At 38.7% G+C, this 16,358-nt stretch overlaps 1 protein-coding gene and 1 long non-coding RNA gene across 3 annotated transcripts in view; one reads left to right on the forward strand and one right to left on the reverse strand.

The window, feature by feature from the left end:
- LOC127652401 (serine/threonine-protein kinase LMTK1-like) overlaps window positions 1-15,727 on the reverse strand; it is a 74,731-nt gene extending 59,004 nt beyond the window's left edge. For both annotated transcript variants that reach the window (XM_052138520.1, XM_052138519.1), the window contains exon 1: window positions 15,254-15,727. In XM_052138520.1, coding sequence (XP_051994480.1) covers window positions 15,254-15,335 — 82 coding nt within the window. In that variant the 5' untranslated portion in view covers window positions 15,336-15,727. The remainder of the gene's footprint in view (window positions 1-15,253) is intronic.
- Window positions 5,603-6,988, forward strand: LOC127652405 (uncharacterized). Its single transcript, XR_007971703.1, has 3 exons — window positions 5,603-5,738; window positions 6,559-6,704; window positions 6,817-6,988. It is a non-coding gene; the product is annotated as an uncharacterized LOC127652405 (long non-coding RNA).
- Window positions 15,728-16,358: the final 631 nt, after the last annotated feature.

A 16,358-nucleotide genomic window follows, 5' to 3' on the forward strand; every position in this document is an offset into this window, starting at 1 on the left:
TGTTTATTGACAACAAATGTGTAGCATGGGTTGTACTTCATTTCCTCATTGTCTTACAGACTAAATTTATTGTACTAACTCTTAAAGGGGTCATTTCATACCTTTTATAATTTTTATAATGAGGTCCAAAAATAATTATTTTAAATTGAATAATTTTTATGAAATTAATCAACTTATTTTTAATATATTTTTTAATTATTACATAAAACATTTTAATATTGAAGATAATTGACTGTAAAGGCTTAAGTTTTTTTATTGACAACATAAGTATCGCAAAGGTTGTGCTTTATTTCATCACCGCTGTCTCACAGACCAAATACATTTGACCAACTATTAAAGGGGTCATGTGATATATTTTTATCATTTTATAATTTTTTGCACCAAATACATATATAAGTCATACTTTAGTTTTATGCTCCCCCTCTTTCTGAACCCTGGATAAAAATTGAGCCATTTTATGGGCTTTTTACTTTACCTTTAAAAATGAAATGTAAATCACCACTGTTATAATTGTAGTATCCCGGCAAAGCCTTCTTCATATTGTGAAGTCCAAGCAGGGATACAGTTTTTTGACAGCCTGGAACAGCAAAATGTTCCCCAACATCTTATGTTTATCATAAGATAAATAACTCTAATAACTGTATTTCTACTTTTACCTTACTACTACTACACAGAGACAGGGCGGGCCAAGTAGACAATGAATTGTAAATGTAGGTGTCGATGTGTTGTTGTGTGGTGCGGTCATTAATGTCTATTATGTCACAAGCTTGCAGAAGTGCATTACGAGTCGTTTTTGCAGCACTGTCAATAAATATTAGAAACATTTTGAATTCTGAAACATACAGTTTTCATAGAACATTGAGCTCTTGTATCCCAAATGTTCAAGGGAAATTGTATCCCTCATGATATGACCTTTTAAGACAACTATTTTGTATGTTTAGTTATTTACAAAAACTAGTCTAGACAGCTGCATCATTGACTGTCACATCATCCCTATGGGCTGTGGTAAGTGTCACTCTCTAAGGGAATATTTCACAATCTACCAATAACAACCTTGTAACTCTGTAGCAGAGCTTTTGTCAAAAAGACATATGAGTCCCCAGAGACCTTCAGACATAAACATTCATTCCAAAGTCCATCAGCTTTGAATCTGAGCAGTATGCTTGGCATTATAAATCGTCGCACAATATCATTGTTGCTTCAATAAGTTGTCACTTCGTCCTCTGCTAGTGGTGAACATGCTCTCTGAGAAAGCAAATTTTCACAACATAAGATCCTAATCGTGCTAATTCCTGATAGGAAGGAAGCAAAGAGGGAAGAGGATGCCACATGTGTTCCTTTTTATAGGTGTGACGAGGCAGGCAAGGAATAAGGATCTAAACGCAGCTTTATTAAACTGAAAAACAGACAAGTTAACTCGGAGCAAAAGGTAAAGCAAAACACAGGGAACCTGGCACAGCACATAGACAAAAACATTCTAGCACGGCATGAGTTATCCAGCTGAGCTGTCCTTTTCCCATTTTTTACACACCTTAAAAGCATGCAAGCGTTGACATAACATACCCACAAACCCTTTTGCCTCCATGACCATTTGCTGACAGCTCTGCAGAGCTGGTAATGTGCTAACCTTAACACAAATGCAATACATGACTCAAGATCGTCACCCTATGCGAACTTAAACACTCACAGTCTTACTACAGACTAGATGAGCAAAGGCATTGGGCATGCGCTGCAATCTGGGACTTCTTGTCGCAGACTAGTCAAATGACTTACAGCTGATGTGTGAAGTTTTTTCAATGTTCTCGTATCCTAAGCAGAGTCGGCTATAATTAAACTATGTGTTGGTTGATTTATTACACTTTAGAATAATTCAAAAATTCCTCAGTTTGTTTGAGTGGCACAACAAGCCTGACACAATGTTGGAGTTGGATCTGATTAAAGATTGTTAAGGTTTTTTTTTTCCATTTGGTGATGCAAGTGTTGCTTTAAAACATCAAAGATGATGAGCTTGAGTTTTGAAGTGTGTGCTTGATTTAAAGGAGAGATGAAGAGCACATGGGGGATGCATTCTTCCAGACAGGGAACATTACACAACAGACTCTTCTGCTTTGAGCTCATCTGGATGGGCAGCACATCCCTCCTTTCTAAATAACAACATTCAGCCCCACTTGCCTCAGTGGATAAGCCTGTATCAGTTGGAATCAGAGTATAAACAATGAGCACTTGAACGTCGATGGAGGTACTTATTCAGAACCCTGACAGTCTTGACCTTTACACACTGATATAGAGCAGAATGCATCAGACACTGGTTGAGATGACAAGAAAAGCAGGACAATTGACATTTAGAGAACAATACTACCCCCAGTAAGGGGTAGCATGGGAGGAGTAATTCTTTCACAATTCTGCAGGACAACATTTTTCCCAGTTTTGCCCGCTTTGACTTTATTAATCCATAAGGAACATTGTTAGAGGTTATAATCCTGATAAAATATAGGCTCTGTTCATAGTGAGCTATCTACTGTATGTAGACAGCATTTTAAAACATCATGGGCACGCTTTCTGCGTAAAGGCTGTTACAAAAATGGGCCATTGACAAATAATAAATGTCAAGTGGTCCACCCATAAAGTAAAAGGTATTAAAATACTTGTCTTGCACCTTGAAGACTTGTGAGAGTAACTTAATTATTAGTTCCAAAAACATATTCAAACATACTTTTCAAAGTGAAAAATATACTATTTTGTTTCAAATGTCATGAATTTTTAATCACGATTATTAAGAAGTTTTCTTTGGGTTACTCATTTGACCTCAACACAATGTGCTTTTTCTTAAAACAACAACAAAAAAGTCAAAATATCTTACTTATATAATAACAACAACAGAATGGCTACCTGCATGTTTGTTACACCACCTGACTTTGATTTGGTAGACAAATATTTTTCAAATATGAATAACATTTTAAAAGAAAATCACTGCTTTTTTTGGAAATTATATTAAAATATGATTCTTGTATTTTTGAACAACTTAATAGATCTGGACCAAAAATGACCCTTTCAAAAATCAAGAGTTCACAGCAAATTGTCCATTGTTGCCAAAGGTTTGCTGCAGGTTCACCACTACCTGTAAAGAGCTACAAACTTCTGGCAAACATGTGCAGCAAATCACAAGCTCATTTGCATGCGATAATGCGTTGCAAATTTGCGGCTAGTTTGCCAGAACTCTAGATTTTTGGGGGAGTGTCCCAATATATACTTAGAATTCATTTCATACCAAAAAATATCCATACATTTTTTTAAATTCTTTTAAAAATAGACTATTTTACACATATGTGTGTGTGCTATGTAATTTTATGCTTGTTAGAGTATCGCTACATTAGCTTAACATCATGCTAGTGCCAAACTCTGTTGAAATCAAGTCTTCTGTGCACCTTGTGTGAGGAGCGTTATTTGTGAGTTGTTGCCTATGCAGAGCTTTTCAAATCATAGCAAACAGCAAAGCAGTTTACTTACTTTTTGAACAGAGCATAGAATTTTTAAATTGGGTTTAAAAGAGTGTTATGGGAGATATCTGGTGTCTGGATATCATAAGCCTGTACAGAATCTGTGATGGTAGAATTCCGCAGAATAATGCATGATTCACACACACCGTGAGCAGCGTGTTTTCATTGGTGAACAAGTTATATGACAGCCTTTACATTGTGTTCGTGAGCTGTGTGGTGTTGCGTCCTAGAAGCGTCACATACACGGCAGTGAATATATAATTTCGACGTTGAGCCTATTTTTTGCCGCATGGCAAAAAATAAAAAACAAACCTACAATACACTAAAATGTATAGGTCTGCATACAATTGAACACAAAATAACTAAATAAAGAAAAGATAACCTGGAGGACTTTTACTTGTGTTATTTATTTATAGCTGTATATAAGCTTTACAACAGTAACACATCATGACCAAGTATGCTGATAAACAAGTGCGCAGCACTGACCATGTTGTCATGTAAGCAACAATTAACTTAATTTCAGTAGTTCGCAAGTTAATGTAATCCTGTAGTAAGGATAGTATAAACAAGTTTGGCTTGCTGTCCCTGGAGGAGGGCTTGAGGTTCAATATTTGGCCTGAGCTCGAATACCCCCCAGGACTTGTAGAGTTATTGATGAGAGGATGGAGGAGATGGGGTGGATGGAGGGATGCTGGAAGAATCGTCACCACCATGGAAGTAAGCAACTGTATATACATGCTTACTCTGGCAATGAGATTGGTCGGATTAAATGAACATGCTCTTCCTGAAATTTTATTATGATAATCCATTTCAGTAGTTTGCAGGTTAATGTAATCCTGTAGTAAGAAAAGTGTAAATGAGTTTGGCTCGCTGTCCCTGGAGTAGGGCTCGAGTCTTGACCAGAGCTCGAATACCCCCAAAAGAGCCCAAGACCGGGCAGGGAGTCGCAAGTGTTGGAGCCAATGTGTTTGGGTAGGAATTTTGAGATGCTGAATGACAGTCTCTATGAGGGTCTGGGTCTGCTTGGGGGATAGGAAACTGGGAGCTGCAGGATAGGTAGAGAATGGGTACAGTGAAAATAGGAAATTAGGCTGTTGGGCTAGAGGACTAGCAACGCCCAAAGCCCAAGGCTGGGAGGCCCTACACCCCCTCTGGAATAAGGGGGCAAACCTCACACCGTCCGGGCAAATCTGCCCATGGTGAGAGTAGGCCTCCGTCACCTCAGGCTGGTGGGCCTTCCCTACTCCAGACTCAACCTTATGCCAACTCCAGGCACAAGTTATTCGAAGAGGGGGGCCCATGCTGCAAACGGGCTAACCCCCACAGCGGTATGAACAGGAGCCCACGATACAAATAAATGTGAGTAAGCTCACACAGCATTCGCAAGGGAGAACAGTCATTGTGATTCATATGGGAGAGCCCTTGAATGTGTGTAAGTGGGAGGGCCTTCACAACGAATGGACGGAAGGGCTTCCATTCTAGCTGGGGGGGCCCTCACAACATCCGAATATTAGGGCCCTCCATGTGTATGGGCAAGGCAGTATGGAACGAAAAATTTGCTGGGATGCCAGATTTGAGGAGGATCAATTCTAGGTGATTTTGGAACCAGAATCTTGATGCTGCCTGGTTGTTGTCATCCACGACTAGTGGGTCGAGAGGGGTTTTGACTTGGGAACCTCTGAAATGGTAGTGGGCGAGTGAATGAAAGGGATGGATGGGGGTTGGCAGGTTGAAAATATAAGTTTGTTCTGTTCAAATGGTATCTGATGGTATCATTGTCAAAGATGTACAAATCATAGATAGTGGGATGAATACTGTAATTTTGCTGTGGTGGTGAATTCAGAGCAGCGGAGGCGACCGAAAAAAGCCAGAATGAACTTTTATGAATGAACTGCAGCTTCTAAAGCGTGTCGCAAGCCACTTGGAAAAGTTTGCAATATCTGGGTATTCTGACATGTTAGTGGCGGCAGTCTTGGATGTTTGAGAAGATCTCGAGGGGGGAGATGATGTGTTCCTGCTGCGATGCTGGTGGGGGGTGATTCCAAGTGCAAATCGGTGACCCTGATTTGCGTCTGTAGGATGAGAAACCACATTGGGAGAAGGAGAGATGATCCCGGACTCGTCAGGCTGTTGTGGAGGTTCAGGGACAGTTGAGAATTCCTCATCATAGGTGAAAAGTTTGAGGGACATCTTCAGGTTAGGGCGGGGCCAAATGCTGGAAGAATCGTCACCATCATGGAGGTAAGCAGCTGTTTATATATGCTTGCTCTGGAGATGAGATTAGTCGGATTAAATGAACATGCTCCTCCTGAATTTTGTTAGGAAACTCAATTTGGATTTGCAAGACCACAACCATGGATGATACCCAACTGATTGTGGAGGTATCAATTACCCTCTCAAAAAAAGATTATTTCTGTCCTTATGTAAAAAAAAAATATTGGCCTATGGAACCTAGAGATAATTTTTCATTTTTTTATTGTTTTGTGATATTAGTTTGTAGTAAATATACACTTTGATGTGATTAAATGGTTTTGTAGAGGGTAGCAAAGATGAGCTACAGACTGAGGAGCAGCAGCAGCTGCTGTGCCAGAATCAGGCATAGAAACTGGTAACAATTAATCAGTCACTTTACTATAGAGAAAGTTAAAAGTGAAACATTGTTTATCCTAATGATCCTAATGAAAGGTTTTTGACAGATATTCATTGATAATTATATACAGTTCGATGCCATGGTGTGTGTCAATGAACTTAGACTAAAGTCATTCATGTATTGCTTTAACTTAGGATCTTTATGTCAAAAAATATAAATTATTTATATTAAATATTTTTTTACCTCACTTTACTCACTATAATATAAACTTTTGTGATGACTTTATGGTAATGTACATGAAAATTCAAGAATCATGATAGATCTTAGGACAATCCCACTGATCTGCTCTTCCCAATACATTTTCTTCAATGGTTTTGGTCTACAATTTGAAATATGTAGCATTTGATGAATTAGTTGTTTGAAGCTGATTTGCAATAAGTTATGTGCCGTATCTGTTCTTTTGCATCACAGATGATTCATGGGGGAGAGAGGATGAGTTAGTCGAGGATAGTACTAGAGAGAGAGAAACAGCAGCAAGTGATGAGAGAAACAACAGCAAGTGATGGGAGAGTGAAATATAACAAGTTATGAGAAGGACACCAGATAGACAGCAAGAGGTAAATGGTGTATGTTGAATGTGTGTGTGTGTTGAAAAAGAGAGTGTGTGTATGTGTGTGTACATAATGTTAAACTAATGTTAACATTAAACACATTGTGTCTCTCTGGTAGCTTTCTGGTGGAAGGAGAGAGAAAAAGACAGCAACACTTGATGAGAAGGGAGAGCGAAAGGAGCAGGTGAAAAGAGATTGACTGAACTCTCTAGGACAGTTGTTTTGTTGACTTAAAATGTAATATACCAATACACAACAGTTCATATTATGTTCTACTAAAGTCTCACACAATTAAGATGTACTTTGACTGAAAGTAAAGTGTTACTGTATAAAAAAAAATATATATATATATATTTGTATAAAATGGTATGGGCTAAGCCCCGGATGTCCTTCAATGCTGGAAACGCCTCTGCCAATGAGTGTAGTACTCTAGGCTCTATTTAACATATTTTGCTATATTTAAATCCACAAGGTTCTGCAGAAGTTCTCCTACAATCAGTGCAGAAATATGAAAAAGAGTGCAAATTTCATATGGGCCTTATGATCCCTTATGCAGAAATTCTCACAAACACACTGACAAACAAAAATGATTCCTTTCATTAAACAGCCAGTGCTGAATCAGTGTAAAAGTGCTCTGGTCTTCCTCTGTTCCTCTGTTCACTGCGCTAGAGATGGATTGATGCTGACAGCTGCCTTCTGTCAACAACTGAGTGAGTAAGATTTAAAAGAAAGACAAACAGAGAGAGATATATTGCCTAATTGCTACTGGGTGTAGCAATGTATGAGTAAATGAAGACATTGAGCCATATGATAATTCAGAGAAGGAATATTTTTTTGTTCTTGTTAAAAAATAGAAGTAAACATCATTTGGCTTATTTCAGTGGCATGCAAAGCCCCTAACCATTAGTTCGGCACAGATGGCAGCCTATGCTTTTCATAACCACAGTAATCCGCCGAGTTGTCGCGGGTGATGGGGTCCGAGCAATCATTAGCAGCCAGTCTCAGAAGCTTTATTTCTGGAGGTGTTTACATCTACTGGATGGAAATTAATTCTTGAATATGAGATCCAAACAACCATTAAAAAGATATAAATACAAAGACGCAATAAGATTTCATCTTTAGATGTTTGTGACTCCTTGGTTCTCTTCCAAAACCTTGTGAGCTGCCTTGTTGAAGACAATAGACTAAGGTATCTTTGGTATAATTACACTGTTCACATTTTGGAACAGCCTTCACATCAGGAGTGTACTGTACATATGTTGCCTTCAAATGCTGCCTATGTTGAAACAGAGCCTTTGACTAGACTACCAGCTTGCTCGGGTTGTCCCATTCACTGTATAAATCATAATTAATTACTCTTAACTCATTTATTTTAAGTGAAGAGTATCTTTGCAGTGCTGTTTAGCACCCCTGCTGAAACACTTATGGGTACTTTCTTTCTCAATGTGTGTGTGTTTCTGTGACAGACATTCAGGAAGGAGGGAAGCAATGTGTTTTTGTAACTGTTCCTTCCCAGGAAGAACATGTGTGACACAGATAAGAGAACAACATCCAGAGACAAGAACAACCACAAAATTAATTTAGAAACTAAGACACATATTCACATTAATACAACACAAACAAACACATAATTACTCAAAAATATTTTCAAAAGGCACTTTTTTTCAGCAGGATGCTAACAGTATTTCAGTTATTTTAAGAAACATCTGATAACATCTCAAAAAATATGTTTTGTGGTTTCATGGCCCTTAAAAGCCTGATAACACAAGAAAACCTTTTTATGTTCCTATAGGAGAACATATTTACATTTTGCACTGGCGCTTCAAAGAACACAGGAGGGCTTCACTTTTCTTCTGTTAATGAACATTACTTACTATACAACCAATTCAGGAACCTAATGTAACATCAAGAACCTTTTACATTTCCAAAGAACCATTGACCTTTTTAAGTGTTAAAGACAGTAAAAACCTAAATGGTGGCAGGATGGTAGCATTACTAAATGGTTTGAAGATGGTTGCTTCCTTGCCTAAGTGAAAAGAATCCATCCCCAAGTCTCTATGATATCCTGATCCCTAGATATGTGTGGATACCTTTTCAATTGAAGTCTACTGGGTTTTTGCTCATTTTTCATCTACCATTCAGACATTTATATATGAAAATATATATTTATTTTATTTGTTCCAAATAAAAAAAAAAATGGATACAATTATAAAGTATTCAAATAATATATCTACTCAAAATGAAGGGTTTACTGTGTATCTACTGTAAAACAATAGTACCCCGATTTATATTGGTGTTCTTTCCAGATGAAATGCCATTTAAAATAAATGCATGGTTAGTGTGGCAGTGGGGGTGTGGTCAAGTGCCCGTCCGGAGAGAGAGAAAGCGGTAAGGGCACTTACACCTGAGCTAAATTATGTTTAACACCTGTCTCTAATTCCAGTGAGCACGGGAGAGCGGATAAAACCACCCAAGCCACCAGCAGTTGGGAGAGAGAGTCTGGGGCCTGAACAATTATTGTGAATCTTGTATTGTGAAGCTGTAAAAGTATTATTGTGAAGCTGAAGAATCATCATTATTGTGACGCTGTGAGCACTGCAGTGGGTCCATTAAAAATCCTTACCTGAGAGGAGCAACTCGTCTTTCGTGTCCTCCTTATAATCCTTAACTTTACAGTTAGTATGAAAAACAAGCCTGTGGCATTGTTTATGTTAATAATCAAAAGGGAGGGTCTGTATTTCTACTGTACTGGATATGTTTTCTCCCGAACATAGCAGTTGTTTAGAATTGTCTTCAAAACTCAAGAAAAAAAAATTTCAGAAGAGGCCAAAACATACATCTGGGCTCTTGCACTGCATACCTATGACTCTCTGTACATCTGCAATTTGCCATGTGACTTTCAATAATAATCATATTCAAACGATCCTGTCCATGGTGCTGATTCTGTGCACAGGTGAAGAGTCCACCAAAACCTTCACTCGCCATGTTACTGAATTCCTGCATGGGTATTTCTTCAGCATAATAGAAAAGCAGACCATCGTAACAGAGGATGTAGACTGCAGTCTAAAGAGTTTGCTTGAACAGTCGCATGACGGTCACACAGATGATTAATAGGTCTATCGACTAAGTATTGATCTGTTGACAAAAACAGCATCTTCATAACAGACAGCAATCAAACAAAAAATATCTTCATAAAAGAGAAATCTGCATCATTCATATTTGACAAGCCTATATCCTATAACTGCTTACTGAGACTAATTTGTTGGAACTGATTGCCTGTGTATGGTTGTAGAATTACTTATCTATCTTTTTCTCACTCTGCACAAGAGCTTTTGTAAGATGGGCATGTGAAGGGATAGAATAAAGGCAAGCAAGTGGTATGGTAGAGGTAATTTTTTAGCTTTCTCTATGTTGGTTCTGCAGATACATCAGTAAACTACTGTACATTGATTTGGCACCACTCTGATTTCCATAAACCACAGATGTATCACTTGATACAGAACTGAAAGAAAATGTTTCAAGATTGTGGATGTTGCATTGAGGCTGGTGAACTGACCAAAAAGATTTAATTTAAAAAACAGATCAAATATGATCAGTTATATCTTATCAGTTATATACCTGAATATATTTTTCTCTCATTCCTGCAGTATATTTGGTTACATTGACATGCTCATTAAATGCTGAAATTCCAGTTTTATCTGTTTAAAGGATTCACATTAAGAGGAATGAACTTTTCCTTGATCTTTTGAGATATTACAAAAAAATGACACGTTCTGAACTTCCACAACATTCAGACATACTGACTTTTACACGTCAGTGATGACTACTGGGTGATAAGAAACTCGTCCCATCTAGTCATGGCGAGGTAATTCGGAGAAAGCAGAATAAAAACTACTATTACTCCTACGAGTAAAAATCAGACAAACATTGTTCCATTTCTGGCTGTGTGCCACCTAGAACTCTGTATTTCCTTCTGCGGTACCCCAACATTAAGAAAGCTTGGCTAACATTTATTTTTAACAAGGTTCGTGGTCATTTCAGTCTGACTTCAGCCATTTATGCTGCACATTTTAGTGTGGATTATTTTATGAATCTTTCACAATGTGTAATGCAAAATTTGCAAAGAGGCTGGAGAAGTAAATAAATAAACTAAGCCCCTAAATACTGTTGCTTTCTTAAAAGCACTGCAGCATAAAAAAAAACAGGAACATTTAAATCTAAAGGTCAGAAAGAGGGTAGAAAATGGTCATGAAAACAACACAAAAACCTTTCTAACATTATAAGTGGATCTCAGAACACAAAAATACAACATATCATATTTTAACATATAGAACAACATTATTTAATATAAAAGGTAGCATTTGCACCCTAAGATTAGATTTTTAAGTAAGATAATGATTAGGGTTGGGGTTTAGATTAAGGCGTATTGTTAAAAACAAATATGCATTCCTGTTACTGTATTACATCAATTAAAACTAAAGTCTATTTGCTTTACAACTCTGTGGAAATTTTACGTGAAAACTGGTGCTCACACATGCCCATACGTTCAAACAACACTTCCAGCTTTGGCCACTGGGGGCAGTGGTTCCATTTCAGAACAGCGCAACGCTTCTGCCTGAAGAAGTTTCAACCTACTATTGCTGAATTTACATTGAGATCATTCTGCCCAAAAAAGAAACACTTGAGGGTGAATTAGAGTCAGAGAGAGTATGCAGGACAATACAAAATGATCATAAACTTAAGGCCACAGGCATGCCTTAAAGAATTTTGCAATGATTCTTAGGAGAATTCTGTTCTGCCTAACTAGGGAGAAGTAAAGGCCAGTTCACAGACAGTTTGAGGCTAACCACATCCTTGGTCCATATGTCTTTACAGGACACTTGAATAGATTCTGGCCTTGAGAACCCAGCACTTTAAATAACCAATGGCATGCAGCATGTTTTCACACAAGCAAGAAGGCCAGATGTGTAGATTCCAGAGGGGATCGAGGGGAGGTCACCCTCCCAAAAATCAAGCAAGTAAAATAAGCACAATATTTATACCATGATCAATGGAAACATGGGTGAATGTTTCATGCTGCAACCCACCCAGTGTTCAAGCCAAATCTACACCCTTGCCCTTAGAGGACAACCTGTCCACCACTTTTGAATTCTCTGACGTCCTAGTCATCCTGTTTCTATCTTCACCTCATTTCAACACTCATAATTTACACATAAAAAGCCTCAATGTGACAAACCTAGACATATTAATACTGACCTAACCCTAAAACAGCACTTTACATTAACACTGCTGTAATGTGATGAAGGAAAATGCCTGGTCCCATTATAGTCCAGATGACTTTGCCACATCCTTGTTCATGTCCAAGATACTGAGGGTGGGAGACTTATTAGCCTCCTGTCACACGCCACACAATCGCACTGAAACATTGATTCTCAATCCCATTACTTGGCCAGTCAAAGTAACAGATTGCTGCTGACTCCAGGCTGTTATAGGGCATGTATATCATCCTGGCAGAGGAAGGCAGCCTACAGTCACCCTAAAAATTCCCTCATAAAGCAAAAGGGACTCTTTATAGCCATGATCTAAACTTAACACAAATGCAAAATGCGAATTGTCTTTGGCGAGTAACTAAAAATATTAAATAGCCAAAGGATGCTTACTTTATTAGGAACTACAGCAAAATAAATTATTTAATTCTAACCGTAAGAATGATTCTGTGTCTGATTCTTGCTAATGTGAGCGTGTAACATGATCACACAGCATATTGATATGTAACTACAGAATGTTCATATACCCTGAAATTGACCCCATTCTGCCGAGTTACTGACAAGTCCCATCAGACATATTTGCATCAATTCGTGTGTGTTTACTTTTAGCTCTGGTGCTCAAAATAGCCTGCAACGAGCACTCTCAGAGACGTGGACTCTAGTCCCATGGAAACCAGAAAACAAATCACGTTGAAATCACACAATATGCATTTTCACTCTAAAGTTACATTTTTACTCGACTGAAGTTTAGGGTTGGGTATTGGTTACGGGGTAGTGTTAATAAAATTTGCATTCCTGTTCACTGTATTACATAATTTACAACTACAAATTCAACTTGTTTTTCACCTGAAAAAAGGGGGGCTCAAACATACCAAACATTCAAGAACAACTCCAGCTTCGGCCACTGGGGTTAGTGGTTTGAATTTCGATAAGCACATTCAATGTCGATATCGATGTTATCTGAAGAACTTTTGACATTCTGTTGCAGAGTTCACACTCACAGAACAATCATTCAGGAACATGAGCAATTTAAATCAAATACATAAAAAACATATTCTAAAGGAAACATATGTCACATCTTCAAACAACTTTCACCAGGAAAATTTTAAATGTTTAGTCTATTAGAAGTCTAGAATGCCTTTAATTTATTTTTCGTCACAACTCCATGTTGTGTGGTGGCACATATGTGGAATATTCCTTAGATTTATCCACACTTATCATTCAAAAATGAAAATATTAGGAACAAAATCATGTTTTTTTTGTGACTGGTGCTATTTTACTGGGAAACAGAGACTAGAATCTCGAATATGAGGCCACAATTGACAAAATGTCCTTTGTTGCGAATATACAAGGAAAGCAACCGCTAAATAAACCTATTGTCATACAAATATAAAAATGCACTCACTAAGCACTTTATTAGGAACGCTATGATCGACATGGTCGTGGTGTTCTGTTGTTGTAGCCAATCCACCTCAAGATTTGATTGTGTTGTGCATTCTGAGATGCTGTTCTGATCACTACAATTGTACAGAGTGATTATCCGAGATACCATAGCCTTTCTGTCAGCTCAAACCAGTCTGGGCATTCTCCATTGACCTCTCTCATCAACAAGGCATTTCTCTCTGCAGAACTGCCACTCACTGGATGTTTTTTTGTTTTTGACACCATTCTGAGTAAATTCTAGAGACCGTTGTGCGTGAAAATCCCAGGAGATCAGCAGTTACAGAAATACTCAAACCAGCCCATCTGCCACCAACAATCATGACACATTCGAAATCACTGAGATCACATTTTTCCCCATTCTGATGTGAACATTAACTAAAGCTCCTGACCCATATCTGCAGGATTTTATGCACTGCTGCCACATGATTGGCAGATTAGATAATTGCATGAATAAGTAGCTGTACAGGTGTTCCTAAAATGCTCTGTGAGTGTATATTTTTAATAAAACGAACCAAAATACAGTTTCATGGCAAATAATAAATATTTTTGGCTAGGATATAACTCGCTTAACTTAATTTCTGACCATGTTTACAGCAATTAGCAAATTCTCTAATATCGTTACTGCAACGTCTTTAAGTACATTTGAACAGGTTCTTATTGACTGTTTTTACAAACACAAGAGAAAGATGAGGGAAGCTCTGTTACAGTTGGCAGCACTTCCTTCTGAAAGCAGGAATGCAAGTGTACAACTGAATCAAGCACAGGACTGTGCGCCATCAACACGGCCATTCAGTCTGTGGCCCTCAACCTAATTACACTGGTAAGCTTTACATAATAGTTAGTCACCACTCCCCAATCAGAGTGCCATTCACTCCGATCTGCATGCGAAGTTCAGTTCACTGTGTGCACATCTACGAGACCAGTTTAAGAACCCTGGTAAAAACACAGTGAGAGAGAGAGAGAGAGAATGAAGCAGCAAAAGAAGTTGAGCCCCTCCGCAGCACAGATTCTGAGGCAGCTGAACAGTAGCTGATTCATTATTATGCCGTGCATCACCTAGGCCAGGGACACTTTTCACTGTTTTATGGCACCACCGAAATGATCATGACGTTCATGTGGCTTTTAGTTGGTCTCCCCATGTTGATTGCACACTGTTCATGTACAGCACAGCATTGATATTAATGATCAATGTGATCTGACTGCAGACATGCAGCCAAGATCCCCCCACCACCGCGCTCTGCTTGGCTGGACCTCTGTCACTAGGCTCCAGGTTTGCATGCTTGATGCTCGAAGCTGCTTGCTTCCTCAGTATACACTGTGCACATGAATCTCTGTCATAGATCATCCCTCAACAGCTGAGCTTTGCCTGCAGAGACACCACTGACTTCTGATATCTCAAACATACAGATGTTGTGCAATGGAAATGCCTTGGGAACACAGGACACAGAAGAAGAGGAACACAACAGTTCTGGCTGACTTGGCATTAGTCAGCTCTGTCTGACTGCATGCACACAGTACACATACCCACCTTCGTTTGTGCAAACACACACACACACACACACACACACACACACCCCTTCATTAATGCACAAGGCGTGCAAGTGCACAATACGCACACGTCTTTAGACAAAACATTATTTACAACAAATGTAAGTCCACAAAACGATCATATGTATTATTTACGTAACCAAAAAATGGCTTTTGTGCTATTTTTGTTGCTTAAAAAACATTTATAGTTTCAAGCAATGTCAACTTCATTGGAATAAATAAATATCAGTGTAAACTCAATGTATAAACGGTTGCGAGGTCCGAATATTTATATGAATATCCAATGTTTGTACTCACCTGGGTCGAAATGCGAACTGAAGGCAAAACTGGGATGAAAAAAAACCGAGGACATGACCACGACAAATACCGACGCTTTCATCCTCCTCGTAGGGCTTCAGATTTACTGCAGGGCAACGCGAATATAAATAATAAAAAAAGAAAAATCGAGTCATAAAAGAATATCAGGCATGAGGGTGGTCAAATGCATCATGAAACACTGAGCGGGCGTCGCGTCGTTCCGCCTCACATCAAATGCGTCGGATTAAGAAACATTTCCGCTCGTCTCTGTTCTGCATTTAGAGCGTTTCGGTGTCAAACCTGCGCCGTGTGTCCTCGTCCATCAGGCTGTTTGCTGAATGGCTCTTGGGGTAGACCACCTATCAGTGTCGCTTTTACTCCATGTGTAGGCTATGCACCAAGATTTTGGTGTTTGGCAGTTGTCCAGATACAGAATCATTCCTGCAAATGTTTTGCTCTGCCTGCAGCTGTGCCCTTCGGACACGCAGTAGGCTTTAGGAGGATTTAACACGCGCGATTCATCATCACCGCCCTGCAGACAATTTGTTACGGCGTTTATGATGAAGCGGGTGGGACAGAAGGATAGATAGTGCGACAGGGGCAACGACAGGTAGAGCGCCGTCTCGCAGCTGTGAGAGGAATGAAAAGAATCATCATCATCAACAACAACAACAACAACACCACAGAAACAGCTCAGTCAAATCCGCTCAAGAAGACCTAACAATTTCTGCTCTAACGCTTTAAATATATATATTAAAAAAATATGAATAAAGAAATATGAAATTATGAACATTTGAATGTGTACTTTTATGACAAAAACAAAGATTAAAGCTGGTCTGATGCTGCATTTTATTCACATAGAAAAAAAGCAGCCTCAGAACTACCTTTATACTGTAGGTGCTGAGGTGGGTCAGGCAGGCATAATTTAGTATGGCTTTTTATTTTTACCCTTTTTTTTCAAATCAGGAAGCCTATTATGATGCAGGGTACAACGGAGCTAAAGGCACAAGGGATAGTTCACCCAAAAATCATTTACTCTCCTTCATGACGTGCCATAAGACTTTCTTCAGCTGAACATAAAGATTTTTAGAAGAATATTTCAGCT

This window comes from Xyrauchen texanus, chromosome 12, assembly GCF_025860055.1.
Source record: "Xyrauchen texanus isolate HMW12.3.18 chromosome 12, RBS_HiC_50CHRs, whole genome shotgun sequence".
Lineage (NCBI taxonomy): Eukaryota > Metazoa > Chordata > Actinopteri > Cypriniformes > Catostomidae > Xyrauchen > Xyrauchen texanus.